A 25,818-nucleotide genomic window follows, 5' to 3' on the forward strand; every position below is an offset into this window, starting at 1 on the left:
CAAATCTTTTCTTAATTGAAATATATTAAGGTACTAACACAAAAAGATTTTAATTTATATAAATTATTTTTTTATTTGAATTATACATAGCAATTCAAGTTTAAGTTGGACTAGAATTCTTCTTAACCAATTACTTCAAGGTAAAAACGTGGCAATGTTGAGTTATATTAGGAAAAGGATAGCTTTTTTTTAAGTCCGAAGCCATATCAAATTATGCTATAATTTAGTGGCAAAAATGTAATTCCATTCTGATGGTTTCCAAAAATTGTTATTCCATATTTAGTTTCCAAAAATTGTAATTCCATATTATAAGTTTCCAAAAAAAAATTGTTTCCCAAACCTATTCTAACTAGGATTAATTAATTACTACGCGTATATATTATAATAAGTTCCCTAAAATTGTTTTTCCATAACCTATTCGAACTAGGATTACAACGTGTATATATTATTAGTAACCCTTCAAGCACTACTTTCATCACCTCATATTTCTTATTTTCCAAAGTTTTGCAACAAATATGGCTGATTGCATATCATCATCATTAGGTCATATTGATCATCAATATTCATTCAAGAAAGTTGATGATGATTTTTTCAACATCAACAAATTACCATGCCTAAAAATGGTGGTTGCATCTCTATACATACCCAAAAATAACCCAAAGAAACCGTTAGGCGAAGATGCACACTTCATCTATGAATCATACCAAACTATTGGTGTCGCTGATGACGTTGGTGGTTGGGCTAAACTAGGAATTGATGCTGAAATTTTCGCGAGAAAGCTTATGAGAAATTCATTTATTGCTACAAAGAACGAACCAAAGGGTCATGTGAACCCTTAAAGGGTTCTTCAAGAAGCTTACAAAAATACAAATTTTGAAGGATCGTCTACGGCTTGTATTATAACTTTAGACAAGGAAAAGAATACTTCATGTGTTACTAATGTTGGTGATAGTGGATTTTTTCTAATCAGAAAGGGAAAAATTATATACAACAAAGGGGATTTGGGTGTCCGTATCAATTGGGAAAGTGCAAGGATAATCCTAGTATTGCTCAGGAGATGGAATTAATCGTCAAGAAAGATGATATTTTAATTTGATCGTTGGGACGGATGGGATGCTTGCTAATATGAATGAAAGTGAAATTGAGGCAAATGTTCGAAAAGGGATTGATCGAAAGTTGAAAGCAGAGGAGTTGGTTAGAAAAATTGGAAAGGTTGCACTGTATAACTCATTTGATAGATTTGCAGATACACCATATGCAAGAGCAGCTAAAAGGGAATGCCTTAGTCATATACGCAAAGGAGGAAAAATTGATGACATTACTGTTATTGTAGCTTTATATCAATTAAGGTGAACATTTTGTATAACAAATTAAGATGAAGCACAAAATGCTATGTGCATACACTTTTACTGTAAATTGAAATGTTATATATATTGGAGTTAGATTACACAGTATATTGTAACTACTTTGCTATTGTTACTAATTTCATAAAGTTTTGCAAGATTTATTTAAGATTTATTTCATGGAAAAATTAAAATGCGATGATATTGTTGTCCTTTTATTTTATTTCATAAATAACGTAGTGTTCATCTTAACAATGCGATGATAAGATGGTCATGTAACTGTTCTTGATCTTCACAATGAGTTTAACCTTTTTTTTCAGATGTTTTGAAACACATTTAGTGTATATTGATTACTTTTAGACAATTGATTTAAGTTTTCCTTAAATGTTTGGAATGCTCATCTAGTTTAGCTTCCACAAGTCATATTGAGTTATTTGTTCTATATTCAACTAGGCCAAGGGTTTGCTTGGGACCAACAATGGTTTTCGAATGCCGAACATGTTCAGGGTATAGACTCGGAGCGTGACAACATGGATATTTGATGTGCTTAGTTTCTTAACTTTTTCATACCAAGTACAAAACTTCCTATTATGTCAAATATTTGTGAAAACTAGTGGCGGATTAGGATTATCAATAAGAGAGTTCGAAAAATTAAAAATATAGTACCTAAAATTTGAACTTATAACCTCAAAATAATTTTTGAACCTCCTAAAGCACTGAGTCAATCTTTAATTTTATATTCAGAGGATTCAAAATCTATATATAAAGGGCAGCCCGGTGCACATTCAAAATCTATATATATACATAAAAAATAAAAAATATACCTTATATATATACGGTGTTAATTTTTGCCGAGGGAATTCAGATCAACCCCTCGCGACCCCCTAGATCCCCCCACTAGCAGCTTTCTATAGAAGTCTTTTTTGACTCCGTCTCCATGTACTTGTTTATGCTATTAGCCAAAGTCTCTATAATTTATTCCTAAAGATTCTTTTTTTAATCTTGTATTGTCCAGTATTAAATTTCCTAATATACCATTTAACCACATACATGCAAGTTGTCTAGGAAAAATAGATGTAGAGCCAGTCAATGGTAAATATATATATTTAGAAGTAATAAAGAAAATTAGGTGATATTGTTGGAACTTGGAAGTTTACATTAGGGGTGTTCATGGTTCGGTTTGGGTCGGTTATTGATTAAAACCATAACCAAACCAATTTAATCGGTTATTAAATGTCTAAAACCATAATCAAACCAAGTAAAATAATAACCACGGGTTTGGTTATTGTCGGTTTGGTTTGGTTTGATTCGGTTATTCGGTTTATGACTAGCCGAGATAATTCAAATATTCTCTGTCTACATTCTTCAAATTCTTATGAAGCTCTTTTTTCCTCACGACCCATAGAGGTTCAAAACAGAAAATGAAACAACTTAAACATTCGGAAAAAAAAACAACAACTTAAAATCAATTTAAAATTTGAAAAACTCCTTACAAAACTTCTCAAAATTTGACAATCTTATATTTGGGGTTGAGGAGTTGAGGTTGCTCTTGAGCCTTCACTGTTAGTCTATGACTGTGAGTCTGTGACTTTGTGAGAAACCAACGTGAGAGGAACAAAAATGTAAAAGGAAAACAGATACTAGGGTTTTAAAGTTTTAACTTTTACTTTATGTTGCTGCCTGCTGCTCAAGTGCTTAGTGCTTATTAGAAATTTAGGATTTAGAATTTAGAATTTAGAATTGGGCTTGAGAGTTGGGCTAATGGGCTTGGATTGTTGTACTTGGACCGCTGTTTAGTGTTTATTAGAATTTATAATTGGGCTTGAGAGTTGGTTTGGATTGTTGGGCCTTAAAAATATGTATATTAATATTAAATTAATAATTAAAACGTATAAAATATCTTTAATTATTTATGAAAAACTAATATTATACATATAAATAATTATAAATTTTAAGTATATAATTATCGGTTTGGTTCGGTTATTTATTCGGTTATTTTTTTCTATAACCATAACCAAACCAAATATTATCGGTTATTCAAATTTAAAACCAAACCAAACCAAACTGAATGTCGGTTTTTTTATTCGGTTTGGTTAAATTTTCGGTTTGATTTTGGTTTTAACCAAAACTGTGAACATCCCTAGTTTACATATATATATTTGATGTGGCTAGTTTCTTAGCAGTCCTCTTCTCATTTTGCTTTTCTTAGGGTGTGTTTGGTATAAAGGAAAATGTTTTCGAAAAATATTTTTCAAATCAACTTATTTTCCTTAAATTTAAGAAAAATGACTTCTCTCCAAAAATTAAGAAAAACATTTATCAAAACTTTCCTCCAACCGCAAATTACAATTTGTTTTCTTATCTCACGCGCACCCCGATCCTATCCATCCAAAAAAATTAAAAATTTTAAAATTTCTTTTTTAAAATTTCTAAATTCTTTTACCCCTACCCCGCACCCCTACCCCCAAACTAGCCCCCAGCACCCCCCACCCCCCAAAAAATGAAAATTTTAAAAAATTATTTTTGAAAAATTCTTTAAATTCTAAAAAATTCAATTCCCTCCCCCCTAACCCTGACCCTCCCCCCCCCCACACACACACAAAATAAAAAAAAAATATTTCAAATTATGAAAATTTCATTTTTCTTACTCCCCCCCTACCCCGACCGCTCCCCCCCCCCCCCAAAAAAAAAAAAAAATTATTTTTAAAAAATAATTAAATTTCGATTTGAAAGTTAGGATCGAGGGTTGTATACCAATTCGAATGTCGTTTCTCGGATTAGAAGTCGGGTCAGCTCCGAGGTCGGGGATTGGGGTCGAATTCCAGATCGATCATCATGGTTGGATCCCGAATCGGTTGCCGGGGTCGAATTTCGATTCGGATGTCGGGGTCAGGTCCCGAATCAATTAATGAGGTTGATTTTCATGTCAAAAACTATTTTTCTAAAACATATTTTCTACACTCCAGCCAATAATAAAAGATATTTTCTGGAAAATATTTTTCGTTCACCAATCAAACAATAAAAAATATTTTCTAGTCACCAACCAAACATGAAAAAATAAGTTAGAAACCAACTTATTTTCCAAGAAAACATTCTCCATGGAAAACACTTTCCTTCATACCACCCTTAGCCTTTTTTGTTTAGAAGTTTCCATGTACTTGTTTATGCAACTAGCGAGGGGAGAAAAATCAGACGCAATGAATAACTTCTCCTTTCATTTATTTTTCTTATCAAAGTGGGACACTCGTCTAGGAAAGTACATAGATACATGCAAGAACTAGTCAATGGTAAAGATATATACATATATTAGTTGCTTATTGGTCATAGTTTCAAGCAAAAAACAATGGACAAATGGAAATATGTAAGGTTTAGCTCAGTTCCTTGTTACTTTGTCTCTACTGTTCCTAGAGACATCTTTTGGATTAACAGGTAACAAGACCCTGTGTTTAGATAAGGAGAGAGATGACCTTCTTGAGTTCAAAAGAGGCCTTATTGATTTTTTTGATCATTTATCCACATGGGGTGATGAAGAAGATAAACAAGAATGTTGCAAATGGAAGGGTATTAAATGTGACAGAAGAACAGGTCATGTAACTGTTGTTGATCTACACAATGAGTTTACTTGTTCTACCGGTACCAGTGCTTGTTTTGCTCCATGATTGACAGGTAAGCTTAGCCCTTCTCTGCTTGGGTTGGAGTACTTAAATTTCTTGGACCTCAGTGTGAATGAATTTGAAAGAAGTGAAATACCAAGATTCATAGGCTCCCTTAAGAGACTAGAGTACTTGAACCTCTCATCTTTCTTTTTTTTTCTGGTGTAATTCCAATACAGTTCCAGAATCTAACTTCTTTAAGGACTCTTGATCTTGGAAACAATAATCTCATAGTGAAGGACCTTAGATGGCTTTCTCGTATGTCTTCTCTAGAGTTTTTGAGTCTGAGTTCTAGCAACTTCCAAGTAAACAATTGGCTTCAAGAGATAACTAAGGTCTCTTCATTGAAAGAACTGGACTTGAGTGGTTGTGGACTCTCTAAGTTGGTTCCATCTCAAGCTGATTTAGCCAATTCTTCTTTCATCTCTCTTTCTGTTCTTCATTTATGTTGTAATGAGTTTTCTTCTTCATCTGAATATAGCTGGTTATTCAACTTTAGCACAAGCCTAACTAGCATTGACCTCACTTATAATCAACTCATTGGTCAAATTGATGATCGCTTTGGGAGCTTGATGTATCTTGAACATCTTAATCTTGCTAATAACTTTGAGATTAAAGGTGGGCTTCCCAGTTCATTTGGGAATTTGACATGTTTACGTCATCTGGACATGTCTAACACTTGGACAGACCAATGGCTTCCTGAGTTGTTTTTCAGGTTATCAGGCAGTAGGAAATCACTTGAGGTTTCGGGGTTGAACGACAACTTGTTATTTGGTTCAGTTGTTAATGTCACAAGATTTTCATCCTTGAAGAAATTATTCCTGCAGGAAAATGTGCTGAATGGTTCTTTCATGGAAAGAGCGGGACAAGTTTCTAGGCTCGAGTATCTGGATTTTTCTGATAACCAAATGAGAGGGCATTACCAGATTTAGCATTGTTTCCATCATTGATAGAGTTGCATCTTGGCTCTAATCAATTTCAAGGGAGGATACCACAAGGTATTGGAGAACTTTCACAGCTTAGAATTTTGGATGTCTCATCCAATAGACTGGAAGGATACCAGAAAGTATGGGGAAACTATCGAACCTGGAAAGTTTTGATGCCTCTTATAATGTCCTGAAGGGTATAATCACTGAGTTCCACCTTTCAAACCTCTCCAGTTTAGTGGATTTGGACTTGTCATTCAACTCATTGGCTCTGAAGACGAGCTTCGATTGGCTTCCTCCTTTTCAGCTACAAGTTATACGCCTTCCGTCTTGCAATCTGGGACCTTCTTTCCCAAAATGGCTTCAAAATCAAAATAACTATACTGTTCTTGATATTTCTCTTGCAAGTATTTCAGACACACTTCCAAGTTGGTTCTCTGGTTTCCCCTCCGATCTAAAGATCTTGAATCTCTCAAACAACCAAATCAGTGGAAGAGTGTCTGACTTAATAGAGAATACATATGGTTACAAGGTTATAGATTTAAGCTCTAACAACTTTTCAGGGCCTTTGCCGCTAGTCCCTACCAATGTCCAAATATTTTACCTGCATAAAAATCAGTTTTTCGGATCCATCTCTTCAATTTGTCAAAGTAGAACATCCCCCACTTCTCTTGACTTGTCACGCAACCAATTCTCAGGAGAACTTCCTGATTGTTGGATGAATATGACTAGTCTATCTGTTCTTAATCTAGCCTATAACAATTTCTCTGGAGAAGTTCCACATTCAATGGGTTCCTTGACTAATTTGAGGCGTTATACATACGCAAGAACAGTTTTAGTGGAATGTTGCCTTCTTTTTCACAATGTCAGCAGTTGCAAATCTTGGATCTTGGAGGGAATAAGTTGACAGGAAGTATCCCAGCATGGATAGGGACTGATCTACTCAATTTGCGCATTCTAAGCCTGCGGTTCAACAGATTGTATGGCATCATACCATCAATTATCTGTCAGCTTCAATTTCTTCAGATACTGGACCTTTCAGCAAATGGATTATCGGGGAAAATTCCACATTGCTTCAATAATTTTACCTTATTGTATCAAAGATAATAATACTGGTGAGCCAATGGAATTTATAGTCCAAGGTTTCTATGGTAAATATCCTCGCAGTTACTCATATATTGGCGACCTATTAGTTCAATGGAAAAACCAAGAGTCTGAGTACAAGAATCCTTTATTATATCTGAAGACTATTGATCTTTCAAGTAATGAATTGGTTGGAGGGGTTCCTGAAGAAATCGCCGAGATGAGAGGATTGAAATCTTTGAACCTTTCAAGAAATGATCTGAATGGAAGTGTCATTAAAGGAATTGGTCAAATGAAGATGTTGGAGTCTCTTGACTTGTCAAGAAACCAGCTTTCTGGTATGATCCCTCAGGGTCTTGCTAATTTGACTTTTCTTAGTGTGTTGGACTTGTCGAACAAACACTTAACAGGGAGAATTCCGTCAAGCACTCAATTGCAAAGTTTTGATAGATCATCCTACAGTGGTAATGCTCAACTCTGCGGTCCTCCTCTTCAAGAGTGTCCAGGATATGCTCTTCCTAGCCCCCGTATCGATCCTGGCAGTAAAACCAATCCACAAGAACATGATGATGATGAAGAGTTCCTATCTCTGGAGTTCTATATATCAATGGTGCTAGGTTTCTCTATCGCATTTTGGGGATTCTTGGGATGTTTAATTGTCAACCGTTCTTGGAGGAATGCCTACTTCACATTCTTAACGGACATGACGAGTTGGCTCCATTTGACATCAATACTTTGCTTTGCAAGACTGAAAGGAAAGCTAAGGAACTAATAAATGTAAAGTTCCACCGTACTTGTTTACTTTTAAGAGTTGGCTTGTTTTCTTGATCTTCGTTCTACCTGATAGTTGATTTCCTCTTGTTGTAGTTTCTATGTGCAACTCTTCTCTACAAGTAATCAGTGAATGTTTCATTTCCATAGTGGTGAATGCAAAGACGTAGAAACTTATGAATGAAGACATACAGAAGTTTAATAATTTACAAAAGGAGAAGGCTATGCTAAGTATATAAACCAGAAGGATATAGGAATCACAAACAGTAGGATAGATATTACTTACCTTTCATCATGTCATTATTGGCTACATTTCAAATGAGGACAACTTTTCTTTCAAATTTTGATCACTATGCCATACGCCCATACTGTATTCAGATTGCAGAGGATAACAACTACAGCAAGGAGTCTCAGTTTCAGACATATATATATGAAGATTGGTATGATTCATAGTTTGGTTCCAACTATTGAATAGTCTCAGTTTCTCAGGAATCAGTTATGATTTTAACCTAGAGTCTCAGGAACTAAAACACCTACAGATGATCTTAACCAGTCTACTCACACACTTCTTGTCCTTTGCTCTTTAAAGATTCTAATTGCTTCAAAAGAAACACCAAACTGATTGCTCCACCTGTTTATCAAAATATCTTTGAATGTGATTTTAACGTGAAAAGTGAATCCTAAATGCAAGCCAGTATCAAGATGCCAATGCAACTGGATATTCAAGCTAAACGGAAATATAATATCGAACTAGCCATTCTAGCAACAAAGTCATTTAACAAGAAAAAAACCATTTCCAATGCTCCAAAGATAAAGGAAGAATAAGCTAGTATATTCTAATTTATGAACAGCAGCAGCATACTATGAATCTGTGATACAAGTAGAATTAATTCCGGTAAACCATTCACGTTAAGAACTTATAGAACCTCTCCTCGGATCCACAGAAATGAAACAGTATAGATGTAAATGCTAGTTGATTTTGCAAGTGAGGCAAATTTGACAGAGACCTAAAACGAAGAGGGGAAACAGATAGAATGAGAAGCAAAATTCAATATAGCTTGACATTATTGGCTGTGAGGCAAATCATAATAAAAAGAAATAGATAGAATATGACACAATACATATAACTTTAGTCACTATGTTGTTTTATACCCGCAACTCCCTTCGATGTGAAGTCGAAAAGAAAACCCACCCTCAACAGAAGATTACACTCTCCCACAAGACACTACAATAGAATAAGCCAGTTGCAACATCAATCATCAACTTCTTCCCTGATTTCCCTTACAAGCTCTGCCTTGTACTCATCAAATGTATCTGGGAACTTTTCAACGGTCCCATTCTCAACTATCCAAATTTCACTTCTTTCTTCATCATCACAGACCCTCGATATGAGCCTCGAGTCATGACTTACTAACACAACTCCACCAGTGAACTCATCAAGTGCATCTGCCAAAGCATCGATACTCTGCATATCCAGATGGTTTGTTGGCTCATCTAATAGCAAGATGTGAGGCTTAGACATGGAAATAGATGTAAAAACAACTCTAGCTTTTTGTCCTCCAGACAACTTTAAAATGGGGGTAAGATGGTTATGGCTGGGAAGTCCAAATTTTCCTAGCTTTGCACGAACAGCTTCTTGCTTACTAGGTCCCACTTGATCTGGGTGAAGACGAAGCAGGTACTGGACAGGTGTTTCATCCATTGTGAGAAGATCAACAAAATGCTGTGAGTACCGTCCAATCCTCAACTTTTGACTCCTGCGGGCTTCACCTTCTGTAGGAACTAAATCACCTGCCAAGAGGTTAAGCAAGGTTGATTTGCCTGCTCCATTGGGCCCAACGATAGCAACTCGAGTCCCCATATCAATTCCAACATCAACATCAGAGAGCCTGAAGTCCGGTCGATTAGGATAACTGAAGCTGACCTCAATTAGCTGAAGAAGTGGAGGTGTCAGTTCAGTAGGCTCAGGGAAGTGGAACTCCACACTGTAGTCCCTCCACTTCTGAGGGGCTTCAGGTGGAGTTTCATCTTCATCAACCCTATCCTTTCCCTTTTTCTTTGATTCTTTGGAAGCTACAAATTTGGCTCGGTCTTTTACCTTCTCCTGTTGTGCTCGACTTCCAGATCTCTTGGCAGCTTTTAACTGCTTATCATAAATCTCAAACTTCTTGTTCATCTCTTTGCGACGTTGTTCATATCCACTTTCAAAATCATCAAAGTTACCACGATAGAAGTGTAGTTTCATGTCATGGAGATGAATGATCTCACTGCAAACAGTGTTCAGAAAGTCTCGATCGTGTGAAACAACGACCAGAGTTTTCTTCCATCTGCACAGGTACTCTTCTAACCATAGAACAGCCCGAAGGTCAAGATGATTAGTAGGTTCATCCAAGAGCAATAGAGTAGGCTGAACAAAAAGAGCCCGTGCTAGAGAAATTCTCATCCTCCATCCACCACTAAAAGATCGGGTAGCACGCCCCTGCATTTCCTTGGTGAAACCCAGCCCAGCGAGAATTTTTGATGCTTGGGCCTCAGCAGCATCTGATCCCATCAGCTGCAACCTTTCGTACAATTCAGAAAGTTTTTCTACAATGTTGTCCCCATCAGCATCATCTTCATTCTCACCAACAGATGCAGCAGCATTCTGTAAAGATGCAGCCTCTTCTCGGAGCTTGATGAGTTCCTCGTTAGCTGAAACAACAGCTTCAAGTGCAGTCCTATCATCACCAACTATCTCTTGTTCGACCAAAAGAACATCAATGTTTTTTGGTACAGGAATCTTCCTCCAAGCAAGGAGCTTTAGTAGGGTGGACTTGCCCATTCCATTGGGACCAACTAAACCATATCTCTTCCCATGAGATATCTTAACTGATGTGTTCTTTAACAGGTCTTTTCCACGAGCTGCTACGGAGAAATTCTCTATAGTTATATCCTTAACATTTGCATCAGCATCTTCTTGACCTTCAAGAACAGACGCCCTGCTCCCAATAACAACAGTAAAAGCATCATGATCGTCCCTAAGGGCTTCCTTTTTTGCCACCTCAGCCGCCTGAACAGCAAGCATATCCTTCTTTTCTCGTTTCTTTAGCTCTTTATAACTTACGGAGGTATCAATTGGACCTGCTTCATTCCTTCTATGCCTTCTATGACCATCGATCTGTTCTTCCACTTCTTCGGAGCCAGGAAGATACTCCTCTTCCTCGTCATCAGAGGGAGGAAGATCAATACCATCAGTGTAAGCTGAAGCTTTTGGAGCTGCTTTAGGCTTGGCCTTACTAGCACCAGAGGTTGAAGATCCTTTGTTGGGCTTCTCAGGTTTCTGGTCCATGCTGGCAAGCATGGCAGAGACAGAAAGCTTCTCCTTTTTCCCTTCCTTGGAATCTTTGCTGCTTCCCTTAGCCTTCCCACTTACACCAGCCTCATCTGTTTTTTTCTTCCCCATTGAATTTACAATCTGTTGTAACCAAAGAGAGAAATTAGAAAATTTGAACAAATAGATCGTCAGTACACCAGTCAGCTCAGCCAACTGAACAAGAAACAACACATCCAAAATTGTAATGGAGAGGCTTCGCACAAAAGATTAATCACATTATAGCAAGAAATTAGAATAGGCTGAATAGCAGCATAAATAGAGAAGAAAGCAGCATAAAATCACATTGAAAGAAGTAAGAAGAGGACAGAAGGGCAATAAGAAAATTTATGGCTGAGGCACATTTGAATGAACCAGAGAAATACGAAAAGCTTCAATGACATTATACGGATTTAAACACTGGAACATATGTTACAGGAAAAAAGAGAGAGCAACATGGTGACATATCTAATCATTCCAAAAGCCAAAGGATTGCTGGGACACCCTAACAATAACAACAACAACAACAACAACATACCCAGAGCAATCCCACGGGTAGGTATTAGGTAAGAATTTACGCAAACCTTACCCCTACCTCGTGGAGGTAGATAAGTTGTTTCCCACTGATTTGCACAAACCAGCGAAGAAGACAAAAGAAGGTTCTAGTATAAACTTTCAATTATACCCCTGTTACATTAAATAAAATACTGTAAAACGAATGTTAAAAGCAATTATAAATATTAATCTATTTTAAAATGCCAAGATTCAATTTTTTTCAAACACTAATTCCCTTGTATTGCCCTTGTAGTTCGATCATACCGCATCAGCTCTTTCAGTCACTACTACCTGTGTCGCACCTACAGTGGCAGAGAGTTTGATAAGACTCTCGGATAAGAAAGATCAATCAGGTGATCCAGAAGACCTAATCAATGAGTCCCCACTGTGATACCTCGTGCAAGTTATAGTTAATGACCAGAAAGAAGTCACTAGCTTCTTGCTATCGATTGTCATATGTTGGTTATTGTATTTCGATTATCACACTATTTTGTTGTTGCTATTGCTTCACTCATGTAGACTTTATACTGCTTTTCTTATTAACCATTATGCTTTCTCCACTATTTTTTTCTTCTTTTATTTGGGATTGATGCACCTGAGCTGAGGCTATTTCAGAAACAACCTTTGTACTTCTGCGAGGTAGTGTAAGATCTGCGTACACTCTATCCTCCCCAGACCCTACTTTGTGGGATTTCACTGAGTATGTTGTTGTACTAATTCCTTGTATGCAGATCTTACACAAAGTAGGGTCTGGGGAGGATAGAGTGTACGCAGATCTTACACTACCTCGCAGAGGTAGAGAGGTTGTTGCTTTGAGAAAGAATAAACGAACTTAATATTTATAATTGCTTTTAACATTCGTTTTACAGTATTTTATTTAATGTAACAGGGGTATAATTGAAAGTTTCTACTAGAACCTTCATTTGTCTTATTCGCTGGTTTGTGCAAATCAGTGGGAAACAACTTATCTACCTCCACGAGGTAGGGGTAAGGTTTGCGTACAGTCTTACCTAGCTAGGGCTGTTCAAAATTGTCCGCTACTGATAACCCAACCGCAAAATTGGCATATTGGTATTGGATTATCGGATTAGCGGATGGAGAATGGATTTAAATTTTATAATTAACGGCTTATCGGTGCAGAGGACGGATTACTCAATTTTGTTATTGGATAAACCTTTTAACCCGTTAAGAATTTATTATATTTTATTATAATTTATAAACCTAAAAATAAACCTTAATAGGTCAAGCCCATTTAACTAAATAGGCCAAGCCCATTTAGTTAAATAGGCCAAGCCCAAGACATTAGAGTTTAGACAACAAGTCAGGTCACTTTATTGCTATTACTATACCCTAATTTTATTTACCTAAACCTAAATAAGAGTATAAGATCGCCTCTGTCTCTGTCTCATCTCTCATTCTCTCATCTACTGTCTCCGGCGAAATTTCGTCGTGAAGACAAGCAAGACCACGACGCCGCCTCCACCTCTTCTCGTTCCGTCATCCTCTACTCGCAACGTATCGTTAAGCAAAACTCCGATGAGCCAACATTGATAGCAACAACCAGCTTTGATTATTTCTGTTAATATTATGTCAGTTATACATTTGGAATATTCTCTATGAAGTTTTCTACTGATGGGCGAGAACTTGTTGCTGGCAGCAGCGACAGTTCAATATATGTTTATGATTTTGAAGCAAAATGGCTAAGTCTCCAAATTCCAACTCATACGGTATTGTAATATTCTTCTAGTGATAGAAGATATGGCTAACAATCCATTAAGGTATCATCTTCATACAATGTTATTTTTCCATGTTTATCTTCTCATGAAATCTAAAAAGAATTTGGGTATTCCCCTGAATTAGGTACCTTGAAATAATGTTACTGTCATCAGGTGATTTAAATATTATGTGTGCTATATCTAATTAGATAGGAAGGGGGTGTGGAGGACACGTATTAGGACAACATGTTAGTAGGTAGTGTAGGGTTGTCTTACTGGGTATGTTGTTGTTGTGCTTCCACAAGAAAAGAAAGATAAGCAGAAAGTTATGGACACTGGACGCTGCATTGCTCAAGGTCATCGAAGGAATTCCTGAATTGAAGGCGTATTTGTCTGCAAGGTTTTCATTGAAGTCAGGCATGAAACCATATGAGCTTGTCTTTTAAAGGAAGAACATGAGCTTGTCTGTTGAAACTGATTTTTTGGTAGTACTATTTTTCTGTTTTCATTTCTGTTTTTCTGTTTTCTACGGCTTAAAGGAAGAACATGAGCTTGTATGTTTTCATTTCTGTTTTCATCTCTGTATTGAAGCTACATGTTACCAAGATGAGTGTTAAGTTGTGTTTACTCTTCTAATCTTCTTGACTGCCATGGTGGCTAACTGGTTGTAGCTATATATGTATATACTGTGAAGTTTAAGTGGCGGGTTGTTGACTTCTTGTTAATCTGTTCACATATTGCTTACCTGAAGTAAATGGCAGAAATTTTACATGTTATCACCGATACACCGTCCAATAAACGTACGATAATTACTAATCCAATACCGAACCAACCGATATCTTATAGGTTGGCTAGCGGATTAGTACTTTTAAAAGCCGATAACCGTTAAGTCAAACCGTTAAGCATAATAATCCGTCCGATCCGCAGCCCTTAAGTATAGGTTACCAAGTAAAAGGCATTTCGAATTTATTTGTATCTCCCTGTCAGTCCAGACCATCCTCAAACTGATGAGGTCAGAATATTAAGCAAATAATCCCAAGCTTTTTCTAACTAAAATAGCATTGAAGAACAATTCACTAATAAGAGAATATAATGCTGATGCTCCACAAGTTAGTTAACATTCACAGACACTGACAGATTGACCTACAGGCTACAGGATGTATTCCTAGTTTCCTACCACAGGGAAACTGCATGTACTATCAAATCACCTCGTCAGCACACATATCACCAGCCCCACAAACTTCACAAATGAAAGAAAAACTTGTACCCAGTAGCCATCTCAAATGACCATCTCCATGGGACAATAAAGAGAAACATATTTTGACATATATTATTCATTGCTTAGACACACCAGTACAGCAACAATTGTGTAAGGTATGTTCCAAAGCTTTTTGGACAAGTAAATTAAGAATCAAAGTGAAGAAAGTCACTACAAAGAACGACTCTTGGGTAAATCACACTACTAAAAGCACTCCGGCACATGTCATATATCTTATATTAGGTAGAAACTTTACCGTATTAATAAGATCTCTAGGTGAAGGACAGCTCCAGTATGATAGTAATCAATCCCTAAACCACCACTGATATCATATCACTGAATCTTCGAAACCCCTTTTCGTGTCGAGATTTTGAACTGTTGTTATCCCTTCTCTCCCTCTGTAGTGTTCATACCCAGCTTTTGGAAAGAGAATAGAGGCGGAGGTTCGACGGCCTAAGGGAAAGGAGGGGAGGTCTGGTGGAGGAGAAGAGAAGGCGGCGCGTAGAAGTGTAGAACTCTGTAGAAAATTAGAAGTAGGGTTGCTACTTTAAATGGGCTTGCCTATTTAATTAAATACGTTTGGCCAGTTTAATTAAATAGGTTTGGCCTGTTTAATTAAATGGGCTTGACCATTATTTTAAATTTATAAATTATAATTATTAATATTATACATATTTTATATATTTAGAGATAAAATATATTAAAATATAATAAATTTTTTAACGGATTAACGTAGGGTTGCTACTTTAAATGGGTTTTTCTATTTAATTAAATAGATTTGGCCTGTTTAATTAAATGGTTTGACCCTTATTTTAGATTTATAAATTATAATTATCAATATTATACATATTTTATATGTTTAGGGGTAAAATATATTAAAATATAATAAATTCTTAACCGATTAACGGTTTATCCAATAACAAAATTGAGTAATCTGTCTCCCACACCGATAAGCCGTTAATTATAAAATTTAAATCTATTCCACACTCGCTAATCCGATAATCCAATACCAATAAGCCAATTTTGGTGATGGTTATCGATAGCGGACGGTTTTGAACAACCTTAATCAATAGGACAATAAATGACCTTATTATAAAGAACGAATGATGATCGAGTTAACTTGGATCCTATTGATTTGACATATTTTTTAAGAAATTTTTAATTAAAAATGTATTTTACTAAATTAATTTAGATATACAAATGTATATATGCTATAAAATTGCATACTCCTATTATCTTATGTAATTTTCCTTTTTTTGAAGTATCACTTTAAAAATAATATGTGAATTGAAATCGCTTAGTTCAAATAGTTTTAACTTAATATATTTTTCAAATAGTTATGATGAGTCAGGCTGACTCATTAAGTGATCATCTTAGATTAGGATAGGGACTAGACTTATGTGTTTGGCCAAACCATGCTCGTACGTCTGGGCCCCTTGCCATTTTTATCATTATTGAAAAATCTAGAATTAATGAGCAACATGAAATATCATAAATCTCTCTTAGAAGAAAATATATATATATTCCTGAGTGAGACAAAGACTTCTATAAAATATATAATTGAGATAATAACTTTTTGAAGTTAAAATAGATAATTTAAAGACTATAAACGCTTTATTTATGGGAAATGGCACACAAAAAAAAACCAATAAAGAGAGATCATTTCTTAAAAAGCATTTTTTTAGTTATTGAACATCAGTAAAATTACTTTCTCATACAGCAATAATATTTACAAAATTCATGTGATGTGTGTAAAATTACAAAAAAAAAATTGTTGAAGAGTTCATTGATAAATTCTTCTCCTATAAATTAATTTTTTTAAGGTGGAGTTAGATTCAAAATTTATTTTCTTACTTAGGTATCAAAGCAGAGCACATGTACCTCAATTATTGTTACCAATGTTGTTTCATACTATTAAATTGTCCACCTCTAAAGAATAGCGGAACTAGGATTTTTATTAAAAGGATTCAAAATTTAATAAAATAGAGACACGAACTAGTCGAAGGAGGTTCGACATCTACTATTTATACATAAAAAAAATTAACCATATATAAATATTATAATTTTTTATCGAATGAAGTTCGGATGACCCCCGCCTCTAGATATTCAATTATAGAGATAAGGTGAGATATCGAAGAATATGAATATATGATGTAACATGATCTTTTTTCATCTTCCTCACATATGAATTAACTTTTAAAATTAAATTAAATTCAAAATTCATTTCTTTACTATTTCTCCTTTTATTATTTCACATGATTTGTGTGAGTATTTATTGGTGTCAAAAATGAGTTGTGGGATTTAATGGAAATGGTTACAAACAGTCTGTGTTTGGCATCACTTATGCTGGACCACCACCATCATCACCACCTAATGTCATTTATTTTTGGTCCAATAATATTATTATACAATGGTATAGATTCCACGTGTGCTTTTTTCAATTATTCTCCTTTTTTCAAAAGTGTCCCTTTTTTCAAAAGTGTCCCTTTTTTCCTCATTCTCTAATTATTTCTTATTCCTTACTATTATTATATTTTACTCCCCAAAAGTTAACATTATATACATCCCAAACTTTTCAACATCATCATCATTACATCACTATTCATGTTGATGAGCTTACTTTGATATAGTACTCAGTAGAGGATTAGAGGCGTAAAAATTAGTAATGCATGAAAATCTATCTAGTTTAATTCGTCTAAATTTAAGTTGATTATTGACTTGTTTATCTTTAATAAGTTGATATGTTGTATAAAATTATAATAATAATAAATTTTATTAAGTACTAAAAATTATAAAGATTGAATAAAACAATTAAAAGCTTTATAAAAATTGAGCAAATTGGGTTACGACTACAATTCACATTTATCTAATTTCAGTCAAGTTTATTCAAGACAAGTAATTTTTGGACGAGTCAATAAATCATGTATTTATTAACTTTTATTTTAATCCTCCCAAATAACACCTCCAAATTAGGGATCGTTTGGTTCAAGAAATTAGATGTGTTATCTCAATATAAATTTTTAGATTAAATTTATCGTACAAATGACATTAGGTGTGTAATAATAAAGATTTTCTAAATTTCTCATAGATAAATAATTTCTTTAATAAAATTAAAAAAATAAGTTGAACAGATAACATTTTACATTAATTATGTCTTATCCACTTCATCCCTGCCCCCACCTTTATAGCGATTCCCCTAATCCTTATCTTCTATAACATTTATCTGAATTATATATTTTTAAATTAATATTATTTATTTATATATTAAACAAAAATAAGTAAATAAAAACCTACTTATTTTCAAAAAAATAATAAAAATCACAATAACATTTTCCCTGCAAAACACCCCCATAGCCATTAGTCAAATAAAAATGCAAATCCACATGCCGGAAGGAAGGGTTTTGGTGGGGAAGGAGGGACCATATTATCCTTCTAATGTTAAAATATATATTTTTAAATTATTTTTTAAACGTGTTTTACCTGTTTTTAATATAATTTTAAACTTATGATTAATTCAGAACTGTGCTATATATAATTTATTAAAGAGGAAAGTATTTAAAAATTAAATTTGAAACATCTAATTTTACTAAAAATATTAAACTTTTTAAAATGACTTCATAGTAAAACCTTCTCCCACCCAATATCGTTTATACAAATAGAGTGAAGTAAAAAAAAAAGAAGATAAAAGATGGATAAAGAAAAATGCATAATATTGAATATCAAATTTAAGTATTTTCATTTTAAAGATGTATATCTAGATATCTAAATATGTTAGTTGAATATTGCAATTATTTACAAATAATTATTTACAGACTTTCAAAATTTATACGTCCATGAAATACATTGCATATAAATCACACTTTTAAAGTAGCAGCGCTTACTTGGCAAAGATAGTTAGATCCTCCATCTTTACTCAAATGCATCTAACAGAATTAAGTAATATACTTTATTAAGGCGTGCATACACGAAGAAAATTCCTTTTTTATCCAATATAAAATTAAATATAAGAAAGTATTTTTAGAAAAAACAAACAAAAAAACAATTTATTTTTCTGATTACAGGTTTATGGAACATAACTTATTAGTTTAAAGTTGAAAAATAGATTTCATGCAAATTGCATACTGAATTTTTGATATAGTTATCTCGAAACTAATAATCTACGAAGAAAGGAGGGAGAAGGACAAATCAATCAAAGATTCTACTCTTCCTAAAAAAGCGAATGAATCATTTTTCCTATTTTTCATTTTATTTTAAGGCCTCATCAACAAAAAAATAAATTGAAAAATAATAAATTTAATGAATATTTATACTATATCAAACTTGTTTATTTTCCAAGTCAAAAATAATTTTATTGCATTTAAGTTTCTAGAAAAAAAATTCTCAAAAAATAAGTTTGACAATAAATAAATTTAAATTTAATCAATCCTAATATATATACCGAACTAAAAGAAATAAAATTACCGGCAAATACAGATAACCGTTCGTTACTCTCTCAACTCTCAATGAAAACAACCAAAAACCACACGTCCCCACCACTACTCTCACCACTCCCACTTTCTTCTGACGCCATTCGTCCTTACGTGGCTTAATCTCAGCCCTTCATCCATTACTCTCCTCTACTTACCACCCCCTCTATTTTCCTCTAATTACACTTTGATCCCCACTTAATAAAAAAGCCTCAACTTTTTCATCATCAATGGCGAAAACAAAATCCAAAAAAAGCTTACACCATTTCTCATTAGATAAAGAGAAAAATATATATACATTTTTTGGTTCATTCATACAAGCAAAGGTAGAATTACGTATACATATACGTGTACAAAGTAGATAGACGGATCTATACATATATATATATGTAGTAGTAGTATAGTGAGAGAAAGTGAATAGGAAGAGAGAGAGAGCTTACAGTTTACGTTGTTGAAGTTTTTTTTTATTTTTATTCGGTGTTGGAAGGAATTTTCTATGTCTAAAGTCAACGAGTCGTCGTCATGGAGAGAAGGTATAGGTAGTGTAGTTGGTGATACTGAAATCCGGTATAATTCGAGGTATTCTGCTGTCGGAGGTGGTTACGGAGGCGTACCGGCGGCGGTGGAGGAGGGGGAGGTGAAAGGTCGTGGTGCTGAGAACTGGAAATTTCATGCGGTGGAGTTTGCTAAAGGATTTGCGGAAATGAGTGTGGAGTTTGGTAAGGGAGTGAGGGATGTGTTGAAGCAGAGTGTGATCAGAGAGGATTCGATACTTGTGAGGAAAGTTGGAGTGCCGTGTTATAAAGTTTGCAGGAGATTGAGTTTTTTGAATGAATACTTGCCGGAAGATCGCGATCCGGCTCATGCTTGGAGTGTGATATTTTTCGTCTTATTTCTTGCTTCTGCAGGTACTGTGATTTAGCTTCTATCCTTTGGTTTTTAAGGGAATGTAGGATAAATTTTGATAAACTTTCCGTGCTTTTTAAGAGCTTATAAATTTCAAATAATTTTGATTTTTGAATTAATATAGAGGTAGAGGGCTGGCCTTCTCCTCTCCTATTCTCCTTATTTGTAGTGTTACTTAGTAGTCACGTAGTCTCTTATTCTTCAATGTATACTATATATGTTGTTTCATTTGCCCTGTATATTGCTATTTTGATGTCATAATTTTTCTTGCAATCCAGCTAAAAAATATTTCTTTTGAGCCGTCGGGAGAGGTAAGGCTATAAGGTGTGCGTACAATCTTCCTTCCCCAGAACCCACTTGTGAGATTACACTCTATGTTGTTATTGTTGTATATTATCTTCAACTAGGGAGATTTTTATTTTCGATCACATATTTCTTATAGATGAGGTTGGTTTGAAGTTAGTTAGTATGTGCAACATGGTGTTACTTTGTTTATTTGGTTACTGAGATGTTGTCATTTTGAATCTGAGAATGGTTCTAGGACTTGTTCAATTGGTCTCAAGGGGACAAACTCTGGCCAAAGTTGGAACTGTAATGTTACGGGTTTGAATCTCTAGTGGTTGTGCTTGGACTTTCTTGCTCATTGTTAACTATGTTGATGCAAAAAACAAGACTTACTAAGAGTGCATTTTGAAAACCATGCTGGTTAGAATTTCAGAAATGTCGGTTTGTATTCACATTTTCTCACCTTATAGAATTGATTTATCTCATTTGACTTTTGTTAGTCTTCGCTGGTTAGAATTTCAGAAATGTCGGTTTATATTACTATGTTATTCAGATGGTGAGATGGTTTAGAGGGTAGTTTCTCTGCCGGTAGATTTAGAAGACCATTTCTCTGATTGTAGTCACTGTAGGATTCAAGGACTTAACTCCAATCCACCATGGTTGATCAACAAAGTAGTCTGTTATTAAAGGAATAAAAGATGAAAGATATTGATCGACAATCTGCAGGAATTACGATCACGAGTCTGATATATGTGGATGGAGAAAGGCTTGTCTGCATAAATCAGCCATCCGCAACTTCTCCTTTCAACTTTTAACATTAGAGCTTATGGAGTGGAAAATTGCTAGATTGACGTGCTGCAACCATTAATACATACGATGTGGCTTGAAATAATGTGCATGAATACTGCTTGAGCTTCACAAGGTCATTTTTCAGGAGTAGAATGCTGGCAGTAAAAAATTGAGTTCCTCTCGCCGTTCTACATGAATTTGTGAAAATTTGACCGTTCTACATGAATTTGTGAAAATTTGATTATGGAGTGGGTTGATGATTTGGTACCCTTTAATTGTTGATCAACTCACCTATGTTTGCAAATGTCCTCATTTTCTTCAGACTGGTTGCTCATGTTCTCCCTTTCTACACCTTACTTTATACAATTACTGATAAAGGCTAATCTCCAGTGCTGATTGCAAGTAATGATGATATATATCCAACTACATCGGTCAAGAAAGTGTGCGTACATCCTCCAAGTGCTAGTCGAATTTTGCTCCCAGACGGTAGACATTTGGCTTATCAGCAGCAGGGTGTTCCTGCTGAGCTAGCTAGATTTTCTATGATTGCTCCACATTCTTTTGTCTCGTCCCGGCTTGCAGGTATTGTACTGATTATTAACCGTTAAACCGTTCCAATCAATTTTATGTATCCGTCTTCCTATTTTCTGTTTTCACCTCGAACAAACATAGATCAAAGTGGTTAATTTTGCAAGTCGTTTTAAGAGCTTTTGCATATGCATTAATGTGTGTGTTTGTCTTCCCAAAACAAGCAGGAATACCTGGCATTAAGACTTCTCTACTGCAAGAATATGGTATTCGATTGGTAACATATGATCTTCCAGGATTTGGAGAAAGTGATCCTCATCCTTCCAGGAACCTTGAGTCATCAGCCATGGATATGCTACACTTATCCTATGCTGTCAATGTTACCGACAAATTCTGGGTGGTGGGATTCTCTGGTGGATGCATGCATTCTTGGGCCGCCCTTAGATACATTCCTGACAGGATTGTAGGTAAGATGGTCTTTTTCTTTGTTTTTACAAATTGTATATCATTCCCCTCTCCGGTTCACATGTAAGAAGATTCTTTAGAGAAATCATTCTAGCCACCTAGCTGGCTGCTCTCAGCTTGTCACGTAAAGTCGGAGACTTTACAACTCGATAGCATCTTCTCAGGGGAAAATGGACACAATAAAAATTGCCAAAGAGTAAGAAGTATTGACAAAGTCTATGAATCCTGTCAAATGAGTGATACACTGCAACTAACATAATGCTCATTAAGAGAAGTGCCATGAAGGCCTAAAACATACTTTGGCAGTTGGAAAGGTCACCAGTCTTCTACAGTGGGTGAAAGAAGGCCTCATGATCCTGTTGATGCTCTTTCTTGATTCTGGGTCCTTAGGATTCTTCAAACACTTCATCGATCTGAGATTTATGGTGAAGATTTCAGAAGCCTCATTATACTTTATTCTGTTTCACTCAACATGCAAAACAAAATTTAGGTTCGCTTCATATTCTCTCAGTTGAATCTAATTCCTGAGTGGATTTGCAGGTGCAGTCATGGTTGCTCCAATGGTTAGTCCATATGAACCAAGAATGACCAAGGAGGAGAAGAGTAAAATGTGGAAGAAATGGACAACAAAGAAGAAAGCCATGTATATATTAGCTAGGAAATTTCCAAGACTCCTTCCTTGCTTTTACCGTAGAAGTTTCCTTAGTGGAGTCCATGGCCAGATCGAAACACGGCTTGCCTTGTCGCTTGGATTAAGAGTGAGTTGACCAACAACTATGAAATAGTGTAACAAGATTAACACCACTAAATTGATTGTGCACATCTTATTAAGATAGATTCATGAATGAAATAAAGCTAAAGAGAAATCAAATCACTAAAAAGCTGTTTACCCCTTTCCTTATAGTTAAAAAAACATCATGTATAAGAGATTCTATGGAGGTTGAGTGGCTTTGGCACATTTATTTTCCCAGGTCAACATTGCCTAATCGACAGAATGACTAACCTTTCCAGGATAACGCTTTGCTGGAGCACCCATTGTTTGAAGAGTTCTGGCAGAGAGATCTAGAAGAATCTGTTCGACAAAAGAATGCAAAACCATTTGTGGAGGAAGCTGTCTTACAGGTTTCAAATTGGGGTTTTAGCCCTGCAGACCTCAAAGTGCAGAGGAAACATACTGGAAAGGGTATTCTGCATCGGATTAAATCTCTATTTGGTCAAACAGAAGAAATCTTGACTGGATTCCTTGGTCAAATACATGTATGGCAGGTTGGTTCGTATCTCCTTTACCTGTATATCTTCTTAAGATGAGTCTACTATCCTCTTCATTCCCCTTATTCAAGATGATTCCTCATGATTTATGAACATATTTACAAACAACATGTGTAAAGTAACTAAATTTTCCAAATTTTATCAGGGGATGGAAGATATGGTGGTACCGCCATCCACAAGTGATTTCTTGCAGCGTGTCCTACCAGATGCAATATTACATAGGCTCTTATACGAGGGTCATTTTACTTATTTTTACTTTTGTGATGAATGCCATAGACACATATTTAGCACTGTTTTTGGAAATCCTCAAGGACCTCATGCCCCAGAACCAGAACCAAAACCTGATCAATCTCCCATCCAAAACGATGACGGAGAGACGCAAGATACTATTCTGGGTGATGTTGCCACTGATGAAGAAAATGTATCCACTGTAGTTAGTTCTGATAAAGAGGACTACATTGACTAGCTTGGCCGCGAAGAACACCCAATACGAAGCATAGATTACCTAGGAGGAAATAGTTACAGGAAAGATCAGTTTTTTTTACACAATTTTATATAGTGTAAGATCCATTTATTACAAGATCACAGCTATAAAGATGAGTCTCGTTATATTTTGATTAGGTTGGGTGGATCTGTTTTACAAGATGTCATATTTTTCTCGACTTCTTTTCATTTCCTTCTATTTCTCATTTTAACATTTTTGTATTAAAAGGTCCAAGAAAGTTTGGAATAAAAGGCATGTTATTTCTAGTGTTCCTAATTGTGATGTATTGAATGTTGAAAAAACTTTTTTTTTTAAAAATCTGCAAGTTAAATTTTATCTCTAAGGATAATGAAATATTTTATGAATCAAACACAATAAAGTAGTGTGTAGTGTTGCCGATAAGGCATAAGTTGTTATTCTAAAGTTTCTAAGCTAAATTTATTGGTGAATGGTCAAAACATGCCATATTCACACACAAGAATGAATCAACTAAAATAATGATAAATCCTGATGACACAACCTTCATATAGTTGCAACATAAGCTAAAGAAACACAAACTTCTCATCAGATAAATAATATAGATATATATTCTCTTTTCCTTTGGCAATTATAACAAAAAATTATGAAGAGAATTTTCATAACTCTTTTCATGTGTAAAATTCATCATTTTCTGGTATTATAAATGTGAATCAGAAACATCCAATTATATCGTAATCAACAGAGAAACTTTAAGACTATTAAAATCATTTATTACTTCACATTTTTTCATTTTCCTAGCAAGTAAATCATCAATCTCCAATGAAATTGATTAAAATCATTTGTTCAATTAATTTCATTAAACTTGATAATTATTTTTGTGAAGAAATAATCTCTTATAATCACTTACAAATTAAATAGAAGAAAAAAACTAAAATAAAAAATACAGAAAATTAATTTTTTTTATAAAAGAGTATAAAACCAAAATCAAGTAGATATAATTACCTTTTTGAGTACCTTTTATAAAATATTTATGATTTTTAAATATATATTTTTATTTATTACCTAAATATACTGTATTTAGAAAATATTTATCATCTATATCAATTGTATTATGTATTAAAAGTGAATGATATATGTAATATATATGTATTATAAATGTATTATACTTGTTTTGGTAAAAACATTTGCATTATGTATTAAAAATAAATTTTGCATTTAATATAAATGTATTACACTATGTATAAAAGTAATTTTGCATGCAATATAGATGTAATATAAGTGTCTTAAAATGTATTAGGCTTATTTTGATAAAACAAATCTTCATTATGTATTAAAAGTGAATTATACATATATTAAAGTTATATAGTTATAAATGATAAATGTTTTCTACGTATGGTATATTTAGGTAAGTTTCCAATCAAGTATATACTCCCTCTGCTTCAATTAGTTAGAAAACTTTTGAATCTTATGATTTTAAATTAAGAATATATTAAATATATCAAAATATTCCTTTATCTTATGATGTCAAAAATGCCATTTAGAAAATTAAAATTTAAAAGTTACATATATATATAGATATATAGAGAGAGAGAATTATTTGAAATGCACTAGCTAAAAACAAAGGCCTAGTATCTATTAAGCTTACGGCTGGACACAATTTGATTCAAATTGAAAAAATCAATCAAACCGAACTTTTTAAAACTTCAATTAACATTTTCATCGAATCAAAATTCAAAAAAATCAAACTCAATTTTGCAAATCGAATTGGTTAGTTGTTTCAACAAGTTATAAAAATAAGGACCAAAAAAATTTAAAAAAAAAAGAAGAAGAGTGCGATAAAAAATAATGAACGTTGGGACGAAGACGAAGAAGAAGAAGAAGAAGAAGAGGAAGAGGAAGAGGAAGAGGAAGAGGAAGAGGAAGATGATGATGAAGAAGAAGAAGAAGATGAAGAAGAAGTTGATGATGATGAAGAAGAAGAAGAAGGAGGAGGA

General features: G+C 34.4%; 2 protein-coding genes and 1 pseudogene across 3 annotated transcripts; 2 read left to right on the plus strand and 1 right to left on the minus strand.

Moving 5' to 3' along the window:
* Positions 1-1,125: 1,125 nt before the first annotated feature.
* Positions 1,126-8,183, plus strand: LOC129903771 (receptor-like protein EIX1; annotated as a pseudogene).
* A 628-nt stretch (positions 8,184-8,811) lies between these two features.
* Positions 8,812-15,201, minus strand: LOC129902570 (ABC transporter F family member 4-like). Of its 2 annotated transcripts, XM_055977887.1 has the most exons (3): positions 14,910-15,201; positions 13,672-13,788; positions 8,812-11,230 (listed from the first exon to the last, which is right to left on the minus strand). In XM_055977887.1, exons 2-3 carry the CDS (start codon positions 13,741-13,743, stop codon positions 9,029-9,031), a joined length of 2,274 nt encoding a protein of 757 aa, XP_055833862.1. In that variant the 5' UTR covers positions 13,744-13,788; positions 14,910-15,201; the 3' UTR covers positions 8,812-9,028. The 2 variants fall into 2 exon arrangements, with proteins under 2 accessions (XP_055833862.1, XP_055833863.1); XM_055977888.1 differs by lacking the exon at positions 13,672-13,788 and having other exon boundaries at positions 14,910-15,200.
* A 4,138-nt stretch (positions 15,202-19,339) lies between these two features.
* LOC129902571 (uncharacterized) lies at positions 19,340-24,121 on the plus strand. The gene is made up of 6 exons (XM_055977889.1): positions 19,340-20,027; positions 21,490-21,681; positions 21,855-22,094; positions 22,633-22,850; positions 23,104-23,358; positions 23,507-24,121. Exons 1-6 carry the CDS (start codon positions 19,616-19,618, stop codon positions 23,825-23,827), a joined length of 1,638 nt encoding a protein of 545 aa, XP_055833864.1. The 5' UTR covers positions 19,340-19,615; the 3' UTR covers positions 23,828-24,121.
* Positions 24,122-25,818: the final 1,697 nt, after the last annotated feature.

Source organism: Solanum dulcamara, chromosome 9, assembly GCF_947179165.1.
Source record: "Solanum dulcamara chromosome 9, daSolDulc1.2, whole genome shotgun sequence".
In the NCBI taxonomy this organism is placed as follows: Eukaryota; Viridiplantae; Streptophyta; class Magnoliopsida; order Solanales; family Solanaceae; genus Solanum; species Solanum dulcamara.